General features: G+C 30.6%; 1 protein-coding gene across 1 annotated transcript; it reads left to right on the top strand.

The window, feature by feature from the left end:
• The first annotated feature begins 3,836 nt into the window (after positions 1 to 3,836).
• Positions 3,837 to 9,893, top strand: LOC106765478. The gene is made up of 8 exons (XM_014650119.2): positions 3,837 to 4,229; positions 5,651 to 5,742; positions 6,363 to 6,510; positions 7,103 to 7,234; positions 7,334 to 7,483; positions 7,727 to 9,271; positions 9,358 to 9,527; positions 9,615 to 9,893. The coding sequence occupies exons 1-8, from the start codon at positions 4,089 to 4,091 to the stop codon at positions 9,757 to 9,759; spliced, it is 2,523 nt and encodes an 840-aa protein (XP_014505605.1). The 5' UTR covers positions 3,837 to 4,088; the 3' UTR covers positions 9,760 to 9,893.
• Positions 9,894 to 12,576: the final 2,683 nt, after the last annotated feature.

Genomic DNA, 12,576 nt, shown 5'->3' on the forward strand with positions numbered 1-12,576 from the left:
ATATTTCAACCACGTGATTTTAGATGAATTATCATATCTTTGTTTCATGAAGATGAAGGCGAAAATACTTTAAATACTTTTTTTAATCAAATATTTAACTGAACTTTCTTACTTTATATTTAACTTGTTATAGTAAAATTATTCAAAGACATAATTCATGTTGCTTTAAAACTAATTTTCTCTATTGCTCAACTAAACATTCACCTAACTTTCTTTTCCTTAATTGTCAGTATGCTGTCGCGTGAATTATGTATTTACATTTAGTGTAGAATATATTTTTTTATCATGATATTTTAACGTCAACTTGATTAATTAGTTTTCAAGCATTGAAAAAAAAATTTGAATTCAATTATTTTATTAATTATTTTACGATAAAAAATTATCACTGAATATAATTATTCTTAGATTTATAATGATGATATAAAATGATTTTTAATCATTATATTTTTATAGCTTAAGTTAAGCACATTGATGAAAGAAAAGTTACTGCATTGCAAAATCAACCTTGAACTTAATTACAGAAGTAGAAGAGAAGAGCAAATAATTTCACACCGAATAAATGATGCTGCTTAATGAAAGACGCACAAAATAAATCACTAAACACCAAACACATAATTACATAATAAATTGTCAAAAATTAGGGTTTAGTCGGTGTGTTTTAACCTCCTCATTAACATCATTCCATGATGTTTCAACCTTATTTTTTTTTATGTTTCTTGTTTGATTTCTTTAACGTCGTCACTTTTTAGCTATTGTGATGTTATTAGTGTTGGCTACTTTTTAGGTGTGTTTTTCAATTCCAAAAGTAATTAAGGAAGAATAAGAAATCGTTATTTTATCATCACCTTTTACACCCTGCACCCTTACAACTGCTTCTCACACCCTCACAAATTTTTCAAAATGACCATTTTACCCTACAAAAAAAGTGACAATTTCTGAAATAAAATTTTTGAAACAGAATCTTAGGAATTATATTTCGGAGAAATACATTTTACAAAAGTTTTTTCGGAATAGGATTTCCAAAATGATTTTTTCTGAAGATAAATTTTTGGTTATGGAGGTGCAGTTAGTAATTCTGAGGGTGCTGGATACAATAGCCTTATTCTGGCTAGGAGGTCCAAAGAGGTTAGATAGATGAAATTGGGTCACAGATCCGATTCATAGCCCAATAACTGAATAACCCGCCCATTTAATTTAACTTGATGTGGGCCATACCCAAAATGACTATTAATAGCCACGCCTGATTAGACACCTCTCCTCCAACCAAAAAGGCATGCTTGATTTAATTATTGTGTTATTAAGAACAAAAAGAAAAAAAAGTTTCATTAGGTGGTGAAAACTTTGTTTGGATGTGAACTTTTTCTAATAAACAATAATTATTTACATACAAAATGTTTTTTTTTTTCTTTTTCTTTATCTTTTGACTTTGAAGTCACTTAAAAAGATTTTCTCGACATCATTTTCCTACCGTTCAAAAAGTCAGTTCAACAATAGACCTATTTATAGTTATTTCAATATAGACTTAATTGTTTTTTTCATTCTTATATTTTATAAAACTTTACAATTACAATTTTTAATTTAAGTTTCTTATTTTTACCTTTTTAGTTTTTGTCATTATTCTTTATGTATCTTTAAAAAACTAAATATATCTTTCTGTTACTATTACTTTGTACATTATATGATATGATGTGAAAAGAGAAAACACTTAAAAATACTATAAACGATAGTTTTTTTTTTTTTTTACTTAGATTTCTAATCATAGTGACTGTATTGATAAAAAAAAGTATATTTATAAAATAAAATAAATTTAACAGAAAAGTCGTTTTACAGGGCGATCTAAGATTTTATAGAATGCTCTAAATTACATCCTATATTAATGGCTCAGTTCAGGCTTAACGGGGGTTACTCCCTGTACCTCCCCAATTCTAACCCCCACCCCCCATTCCATTTTTAAGATTTGTTTTATTAGTTTACTTTTTATATTAATTTTCAAATATTTTAATAATGGAATTTATATGTTTTGATGTATTATTTTTAAATATATTTTTAACGTATAAATGGAAGAGTGAGAGTTGCAGAGAGCGTTTGGAGGAGGAGCGTTTCAAAAGCTTTGGTGGAGGTGGGGGTGGGAATACGAAGGAGAGGAATTTGAGTCTGTGTGTTTTGACTGAGGCAGACTGTAAAAGAGTAGGTTAACTTTAGTAAATAAGTGTAAAACGGTAAAAATAAAAAAAACATAAAGATTAATTTTGTATTTAAAAAAAAATCCAAAAAAATTGGGGGGGGTGGGGGTTGGAATTGGGGAGGTACAGGGAGTAACTCCCAGGCTTAACTCAATTTGATATTGGGCTTTTTGTTTTAGCTTGATGCCGTGCAATCGGCAGCTAGCAATTTATTTCTACACCTCCATAATTTTATCACGCACTCCCATAAAATAACCAACCATGTGCATTAGGAGATAAAATTAACTGTAAGAATAGCCTGGTAGTTTAATGATAATTTACTCTAATAATACAGGTATTCATTAACTTACACATTTTTTTATTTATTCTTGGATTTGTCTTTTGGTAAAGTTTTAGATAAAATTTACGATAATTTTGAGAATTTAAAGATTAAAAGTTATGATTAATTTAAAAATTATGAATAGAAATAAATAACTGTAAAAGAAAAAAAAATTACTATTTTTATTAAAATAATTTATCTCGTTTTTTAATTCCAAAATATGGTAATATCACTTTAATTTGAAATTTTTACCTTATTTAAAAATAAATGAAAACGTTATAGCATACATAAAGTTGATTTGACTTAGAGAGTTAAGTCAGCACAAACTTAGTTCAAATCTTAAATGTAAGATTTGTATATAACCAATCATAATATAACTACTCCTTCGAAAATTTTGTTTGAATTATATACAAAAATATCAATCTTGTCGAAAATCCAATCATGGCCATAAACAATAAAATTATATTACAATTTTATTTTTACATTTACATTATACATATAAGACACTGTCTTATTTAAAATATTAAATTCTATTACGATTTTAACTTTAAAAAATAAAAAGAAAAAAAATATTTAAATTATGTTAAACTTCAACTTCTAAATTTTTTCCATATACAGCCTACACAATTTTATAGATTCAGTATTAGATCTTTAACGAGATGCCTTCAGCACATAAACAAAAACAAAAGCACTCATATTTTATTTTCTGTTCCGATTTGCAGGATTGGAGTTGCAGAGAATCTTCTGACCTACAGCTCCATCAATCATCTCATATGTTTGTTGACATAATGCAAGACAAAAGGAAATTACAAGGGGACAAGATTTGAGGCTGTGCCTGAGGAGAGGACACGTAACAACCTTAGATGCCTTTTAGCCATGATAATATTATGCACATAAAAACCGAACACGCTTCCTCCATTCAAAGTTAACTAATGTAGACAATCCAACCATAGAATGCGCAGTAGTATTTTTTTTTTCATCATCCATCGCAAAATAAAAAAAAAATGTTAGAAAATATTGTTTATTGATCGTTTTATAAAACCAAATTTCTATTTTTGTTTATAATTTATTTTTCTTGCTAAATTCCCCCTAATAATGAAGAAATAGTTGATAGTGGGACCCTGAGAGTGGCCTTTTAATGAATTGAAATAATAATGCCGTCTGAAAATCCTAAGAGTAATATATTATAACATTATTAATTCCTCGAAACATGGCATTTAATTAAGGATAGGTGCAAACTAATCAGTGTTGAGATTTCACGCATAAAATTTTTAATGATGGAAAGAATGAAGATGTTGACCAAAAATTGTGGTTGTAAATAGGAAGTGTGGGTTAATAAGTACAACCTCATACTGTCAAACTTTGTGTCCACTGTACAGAAAACCAAAAGCCCAAAAGCCAGAATCCGCGGTGTGTCTTTTGTGACACACCACTTTTTGTCCGTCGCAGGAAACAATGACACCGATACTAAGATGTAGCAGGTACTGGAACCTTGTTACGTACTCACTGCTGCACACCACCACATACATGTATACAAAAGCGTGTCGGGTATTGCTTACGTGTTGAATTGGGGGGAAAACAGAGCAATGCTTTGTGAGGTTTCTTCATCGCAAACTGCTCCGTCCACGGAGCTCTTCACAATGGTTTCTTCTTCTTCTTCTTCTTCTTCTTCTTCTGCTTCTTCTGCCGAATCCAACTTTCGACAACTCGATGATGCATTCCTTCAGGTTTATCACTCTCTCTGTCACTGTTTCCATGGTTGATTCTTATTGCGATTTAGTAACCAATCTGTGTATTGTTTTTGCTTTTGGAATCGGATTGTGTTTTGATTAATAGTATGAGCCAACGTTGGAAGACGATAATTGTGTGCATCTTTTCTAGTTCTTGTGCTACCGTAGATCGGACGCTTTGATGATTTGGAATTAGGATTGTATATCTTTTGGATGTCTGTAATATGAACTTATATTGTGCGTGTTAACTTTGTTGTCTATCAAATGTTGGCTCTGTGATGTTTGTGTGTGTTGTCGTGTCGAAGTCCTTCGAACAGGAACGAGGAAACGCGATAATGTTCTTTGTTCTCGTTAGTTTTATCGGCATTGAATGGAATTCGTTTTTGAACTGGTAACTTGGGAAATTTCTTTTTGACTCTTAAATATAACTGATTCTTAGCCACTTTCTTTGTACATAAAAGATAAAGATATCTCTAAATATACTCTTCTTGAGATTTTATTTTTAATTACTATTATTTTTTATATCAAGTTTGACGTTTAAAATCGTGTTTATTTTTTAATTGTTGGTTAGTATGCGTACATAATATATACCACTTTTTTTTATTAATGTAATGATTAATTAATTTTAATTATATTTCAGTTTTAAACAAGTATACTAAAATGGACTGATAAAATTTGGTCTGTGAGAAAATTAGAAGTTGAGATATACAAAAATGGGGTTTCTGTGGCTGTTAATGCTTCAGAAATATCGCATGTTATAGCCACTTGATACTGGTAGAGAATTTGTAGGATAAGGTAATTCCTTATTTCTGACATTATCCCCGTGGAAAAAGATTGAAATAGACTGGTGCAGCAGAAGTTTTTAACACTGTAATTCAATTATGTCATATAATGGAACATTATTATTTTCTTATTATTTTACTTTAAAAATAAAATTTAAAACAATTTCTCATGTTTGATAGAGTAATTTTTATTATACTTGCATTGTATCAAAATTTGACTAAAATAGAAACATCTCTTGCTTGTTTATGGAGGAGCTTTCTGTTCTTCAGTGTTGAATTTGGGGTGGTAATGTTGGACTTTTCGGTTGGCAAGACAACAAAACTTCAGCTTTTAAACCATGTAATCAAGTTAAAAGTTGAATGAACTTGTTCATCATACTTCTAACGAATATATTCGTAGATATAGATGTAGAAGTTGCTAGAGAAACACCTTATCATTTGTTAAACACTATAAAATTATAATTGCTTTTCGTCCTCTGTCTCTGAGACATGACCAGTGGTTCTCTGCTTCACTGTTCGAAAATAATCTTACACTTTAAATATTTCATAGATTTTTTTCTTTCCTTTTTCTTTTAACTAATTTTTAGATGATATAATTTGTTCATAGTTGTAGCTAATCTGTTTTTCAATATACAGACTCAAACAAGAATTTGGCTAGGAGAAGTATTGCAGATGAGACTAGATGAGCAACTCATCATATCAGAACTACTTGCTGATGGAGAATTGTTGTACGTTGTTGATATATGTTTGATCAACAATTGTGTTTCAAATTTTATTTTTTATGGTTATTATTGCTGTTAATATATTAAAGTGAGATATTCTGAAAAATAATCCGTAATATTTTTATGTTTAAATCTAGTTTATTAAAAATTAAAAGTTGCATTAATCATGCTAACAATCTTAAGAGAAGGCACATTAGATGATTTTTTTCCTGTTTATGGATAGTTGGTGATCAATTTTTTGAGGATAACACTTGATAGAATTTGAGAAAAAACATTGGTGAACGACTAACACATGGTGGTCACCTGGATGGAATATAGCAGGAATTCGAGAAAATGTGTTTTTGAACCTATCTGTTTGTATGTTTTTGAGGAAAATGCGTTTGAGAAGTTATAATAATTATATACGTTATTAAAAAAAAACTTGAAAAATAATTATTTAAATACTTCTTTAATAAATTGATGGTAATGGTTTCTGAATAAAAAATTATGCCACAAAATCATGTTTTCAAACATAAACAAATCAGCCTTTATCAATTGCTACTGGTACTAATATTCATCACACAAGTTGCTCCTGGATTGGCAATTCACATTGCTTGGAATCTGAAACAGCCTTTATTGGTTTTCAGGTTTCAAGTGTCAAAAGTGGTGTGGAAATTGCTGTCGGCAAAGCATATGGAGCTAAGGCATATAAAAGCATACAAAATCCAGTCATTTACTTCTAAGAAGAACATTGCCAGATATAGGCCCTATTCTAATGTTGATTCTTTTTTGAAGGTAACGTGTTCGATTATCACATCTTTGCTTAAATGATAATTACTGACCAAATGAACAGAGAAGTAAAATTTACATTTTCATTATTGTATTAAAACCTATAAATTTCCTTAATATTTAGTTTGAATTTAGAGGCAAAAGGTTGCGTGGAAAATGATAGTGGATTTTCTTATCTGAATTCAAATTGAAGTGTAGTTCTGAGGATGTTCATACTTAAGAAGTTGTGCTCTACCATTCTTTACTCCTTCCATCAGCCCTCTAATCTGTTTGAAGTTTGAACTATGCTGTGTTGTAATGCTCTGTACTATTATGTAATTGAATTGCATCACCTTGATGATTTCTAATGTAACTGATGACATGAAGACGCAAAATAGTTATTGACCATCACATCCTATCAATTTTATTTAGTTTGAAATCTCTGTATCTTATGCTGATACTGGCTTATTTGAAATAGTAGGAAAATCTCTTGATGAAAGCATAAGAATGCAAGAAAGACAAGTTCTGAAACTTCACTTTATTCGTTGATGTTTCTAACATTTGAATCATGTATACAGATAAAATTATCAAAGTAATCCCAGTAACTTCTAATATGCAGATTTGCAAAATTTTGGGATTGACTGGCGTTGACCTCTTCTCTCCATCAGATGTAGTTGAGAGAAGAAATACTAGAAAAGTTTGTATGTGTATACGATCATTCTCCAAAAAGTCAAGATCTGTGAATATAAATGTAAGAAAGGTTCTTCATGTTCCATACAATCTTAATTTACTCTTTGTATTTTTAATCTCTAAACAATGGTCTTTTTCTAATGAAAAAACGTGGTCACAGGTTCCAGATTTTGACATTGTGACCTGTATGGTAACCATGCCGAAAGCTTTGGTTGGGTGCATGCGTAGAAGCTTAGAACTATCTCACAGCATCCGTGCTGATTCCTCTGGTGGCTATTACTCACAAAAACATGCAAGAAGATCTAGACAGGTTTGTCCTCGAATTCACTAATCAATTCAAACAAATATTAAATTGCTATTAGCCAACGACGATCTTGTGACTCAATTGACATTTTTTGCCAAAGTGTTTTTCATCCAGTTTGACCCAAAATAAGTAAATAACTTGCCAATGATTATGCATTTATGTGAATGTCATGTGCTGCACAATGTACTTCTACTTACCAAATCATTCTGATATTTGTTCTCGTATCCCTAAAGCATGATGACTTTGTAGGGTTACCCAGTTACAGCCTCCACCAAAGACTTTGAGACATATTTGGATGAATATGAGGACCCAGAAAACAAACATCTAGTGCTTCAATTTGATGACTTGCACGCTGATGACTTGTATGATTATACATCAGAGATAGACTACAACATAGCCTCTCCAATGGCTGAACGTATTTGTTTGCCCGAAGATTTAGATCAATTGGTTATCCAAGAGCAACAGAGAAATGGAATTTATAATGACTTTGAATTGTTATGTTCAATGGAGTCATTGCAATATCCTTGTTCTGAGGACATAGAGCATGATTGTCAGCTAACATGGTCATCATCTCCTCCCAGTGGGGATTTACGTACTGGCATTATTCATATGTCATCTCATTTAGATACTAAAATGGAACGAGTTCAAGAAAGTAGAAGGATTGTGGACTTTGATTACTTTGAAAATCTGTCATTAAGCAGCAATGGTTCTGTCAATGTAACTCCTAAGAATGACAAAATACCATGTAAAAGGGATGCTAGCTCACTTACAATAGATAGGAAGGATCCCGATTTGTTTCATGAAGAAAATAGTACACCAAATGTATATCAAAGTGCCAGCTCTCACGGTTCAAATCCAACTCCACAGACTGCTGAAAGAGGCAAATTCTTTGAAACTTGCGACGACAAGAAGAAGATTCTGCGAGTTGCTTGCATGAATTGCTACTCAAGGGAAGACATGGGAGATCAAGCTGATGCAGAGAGCAATTTTAGGAATATCGAGTCTTTCAAAGTGCACAATGACAAGAATGATCGATGGGACAATATAAAAGAAGAGCACGAATCTCAAGGAATGGTGAGATATAGAGACGTGCCGTATCAAATAATTTCTAATGCAAGATATTCTTGCTCTGTAAAGAAATTTGAGGAAACTGATCCTTCATTATATTCACCTGATTGTTACTTCTGCAGTACCAATTCTCCAGATAGAGTTGTGCCTCGTAGCAATGACACTAGATCAACTTCACTGAAAAATTTTTTAGCATATGAAGAGAGAGAGTCTCAAGTTGGTTTGAGTTGTTCGGATAATGCTAGTTGCTGTCAGTCTTGTTACGAGCCCGAGTCTTGTAAATGGGATCAGAAAGGAAAATGCGCTATTACATCATATAAAGATAACAAAAGTTCATGTTCTGTGGGAAATGGCTCACATGAGGAAATTACACCTTGTATACAAATAAATTCGGAAGTCTTGTCTACTATTGTTAAGTTGGACACTGATGGCAAAGAGCTAAACATCGATTCTCTGCTTCTGGCCTCAAATGCTGTAGTTTTAGGCGACTGTGAAAAACCTTCCACTCTTGGTGACGACCCTAATGATTTCAGCAGAGGTGATGCAGCTCAATACATTGGAGATGGAGGTCGGAGAGTACTAGATATGATAATCAATGATGTTATAGTTCCTGTTAACTGTGATGATATTGTATCACTTACTGAATCCCTCACAGCAAACCTAAGCCCAAAACATGGATTTGATCCTGTCTCCCGTACAGAACATACTTGTGCGGTGCATGTTAAAGTAAGTTTGTTTTGACCCTTTTCAAGCATGCTTGTGTCAATCATTTTCATTGTAAACTGAGTCTCTATTACAACTTTGCCTTATAGGATGAAATAAATCCAGAAGATGAGAGAGTACACTTCTTAGACAATGTAGTTGGAACGAAAGAGGGAGGTGAAGAAATACCAAAAGAAAAACCTCAAAAGAAGAAACTGCTAAGATCGGTCTTGGGTGGTGCAGCTGCAGTTGGTTTGTTATTCATGATTTTGCACTTAAGGTTTGTGTTTGGCCCTTTTTTGTGTTTTCCAGGTAGTGCTGGTTTAGTGAGTGCATTGATTTGACGTTTTGGTGTTTTGTTTGATAGGAGGAATGGCGGGGAAAAGGCTGCACAACCAAGTATGGCATCTAGTCATATAGGCAAAGTGAAGATTCAGAAAAAATCTGACAGGAAAGTAAAGAGAAGTACTAAAAAAGGGGTTTATCCAGCTGAAAAGATCACGTTAAAGTGATTAAGATTTTGATCTCTTATGTTCAAATAGTGATAATGGTTTCATAAGGTAACAGTTTCAATTTTGGAACCTCGTTGGCTATACATTTGAGTTAACTGAAGCTATATATACACAAACGAACCAATATATACAGATTTGCTCTGTTTGCTACCATCCAAACACGACACTGCATGTCCAATGTACAAAATACTAGGTTTTTACCCGTGCAACACGAGTTACTTAAATTTTAATTTGTTGATTTATATAATAAATCAACTTAACTGTGTTTAGATAAAGATTGAATTATATATGATAAGTATCATTAATAAATATAAAATGATAAAGTACATTAATATTTAATTATGAATTGTGTGTAACTTGTGTATGTAAAGTATATATGTCTCCAAGAATGTGATTTATATAATGATTTTATTTATGTATATAAATAAATAATTATAATAATTGAATGATTTTAATTATTATTTTTCTAATTCTTTCTCAATAGAAAAGGAAAAAAATGACTTAAATTATAGTTGAATGTATTCTAGATATAATGAAATAAATAACAATTTTAAAATAAACAACATAATCCATTTAAATTTATCTCATCGTATTGTTTAATTGGTCATTAATACTTATTTATAACAATGTTTGCTTAGATACTATGGATACATTTATTTTTAAAAGAATAATATTATAAAAGCATAATTTGACCATATATAATATTTTGGTAATATTTAATTCAGAATACTTAACATATATAATTGCTAGTGAGTAAATTAAAAATATAACAATTCGCATATTAAATGAAAATTTTATACATTAAACAATAAAAAGTTCTCTAAATTTGCATATTTTTTTATTGTTTAATGTATAAAATTTTCATTAAATATTTTTTAATTATCATTAAAATTAATTTTTAATTATAAACATTAATATCAATATTCCATTTATAATTTGTATTAATAATTTGAGTACTAAACATTCTTTTTATATAAATTAAAACATAAAGATTTCTTTTTAAAAAAATCATGCGAATTTATGACTTTGGTTTTGTCTAGCGAGTATATCTTTGTTCAGCGACAATCAAGTTAAAACTCTCTAACGTTGACTTTACTCAGCGAGTATATTCTCGTCTAGCAAATTTGCATAATTTTGTAGACTTATGTAATTCCAATCATACAAATTCAATTCAATAGCAAACGTAGATGCTAAAACATACAAAATTTGAATTACACAAGCTTTACTAATTCAAACAATATCATCTACAATATCAAGCAAACAACATTCTCAATTTCATCATACAAATTAAAGTAAGCCAAATTAAAACTCTAATCTCAGTTCAACTTATCCTATATCATCACATACCTCAATCATTCAAACAAATCACTGTACAAATGAAGATGATGGTTAATAAGTATGAAGCAAACTGTGATTTGTTTTGGAGAAAGGAATTTCATGGGAAAATTCCATTTGTTGTGTAATGTGCGCTTTGATATGGAGTCCAAATGTTAGAGGTTATCATGTCACTCTAGTAACCACTCAGACTCAGGTGGAATAGAATGAGGTATATGGTGAGAAGTGTAGGATGTCGTAGTCTAAGAGTTTTACCTTAGTTAAGGATATTAATGTACTAACTTTGTATGTGATAAAGTGAAACTTATTGGCAATGGTTCTACAAAACAGTAAAGGCCACTACAAGTGTAAGATCTCTCGATATTCGATATCAACGTTTGTATTTGAATAATTGAGTCTTTTATAATCTTCTCTTGTTAAATTTAAGTGTTGATGAATGATTGATAAAATCTTATAACATGTATTATTATATTTTTATATATGATATCATTTTGTAAATTAGCTTATTCTTTCTTGTTTGTTTGTCTGTGATGTGTTATGTTCTTTTTTTTGCATTAATCACCTTATTGGTATGAAAAGAAAGAGATACATGTGATAGTAGCACCTCTTAGGGTTGAGGAGTCAACTATCTATGTAATAGATCAATATTAAATCATGTTAGGTCTTGTAATATAATCATAGCTCATGTTAGGTCTCTTAATATAATCATAATATAACTTGAGAATATACATGAGTAATATTATCGTAATTCTATATTGTATATTTAAATGAGATGTTATATGCAGGTGATGTGAATAAAAGGATCAAATTAAATTTAAAAGTAAATTATATTTGAGGGTTAAAAAAATTGACTTTTGGGTGATTTATGTCGCAAGATAAAATTCTTCCTTGTAGATTTAAGATACTTAGTAGTATAAAGTGTGTAGGTCGTGAAAAGGAAGTGGAAACCGTTACACATTTGTCCTTTAGATGTGATTTTTGTTTTCCTCTCAACATTAGGATGCAATTTAGAATTGGTCTGAGTACATTTCTCTGCGTACTAAAGGTAGAAACCGTGCAGAGCAATCTAGAGGTTTCTGATGTCAACATTAACAACACAGAAAAAAATATATATGGGAGTTGGTATGACATGCAACAATCTGGGTAATATAGTATGATAAAAATGATATCCATTTTAATGATATAAGAAATAATTTTTTATATAATGTTATGATTGATACTTGGATGAATCATGGAATGGATTATTCGTGACATGTTGGTGCAACTCACCTAGGTTGTCTGTAACGAGTCGGTTTTTGTTTTTGTATTTGTAGTGTTATTTGGCTTCTTAAAAAAAAGGCACATGCCATCACATAACTAGGTAACATGTGGGTTAAAACCAAATTACAGTAATTATTTTAAAAATAATACAAGGACTGAATTATCAAGTGAGGATTTTACTATAAAAGAATAAGAGTGAATAACAGATTCATGGTTACTATA

The sequence above is a fragment of the Vigna radiata genome, chromosome 7 (genome assembly GCF_000741045.1).
Source record: "Vigna radiata var. radiata cultivar VC1973A chromosome 7, Vradiata_ver6, whole genome shotgun sequence".
In the NCBI taxonomy this organism is placed as follows: domain Eukaryota; kingdom Viridiplantae; phylum Streptophyta; class Magnoliopsida; order Fabales; family Fabaceae; genus Vigna; species Vigna radiata.

Coding starts and splice junctions, on each gene's coding strand:
- LOC106765478 (XM_014650119.2), top strand. CDS start 4,089: ATGCTTTGTGAGGTTTCTTCATCGCAAACTGCTCCGTCCACGGAGCTC. Junction 5,743..6,362: donor CTTGCTGATGGAGAATTGTT/GTACGTTGTTGA, acceptor ATTGGTTTTCAG/GTTTCAAGTGTCAAAAGTGG. Junction 7,484..7,726: donor ATGCAAGAAGATCTAGACAG/GTTTGTCCTCGA, acceptor ATGACTTTGTAG/GGTTACCCAGTTACAGCCTC.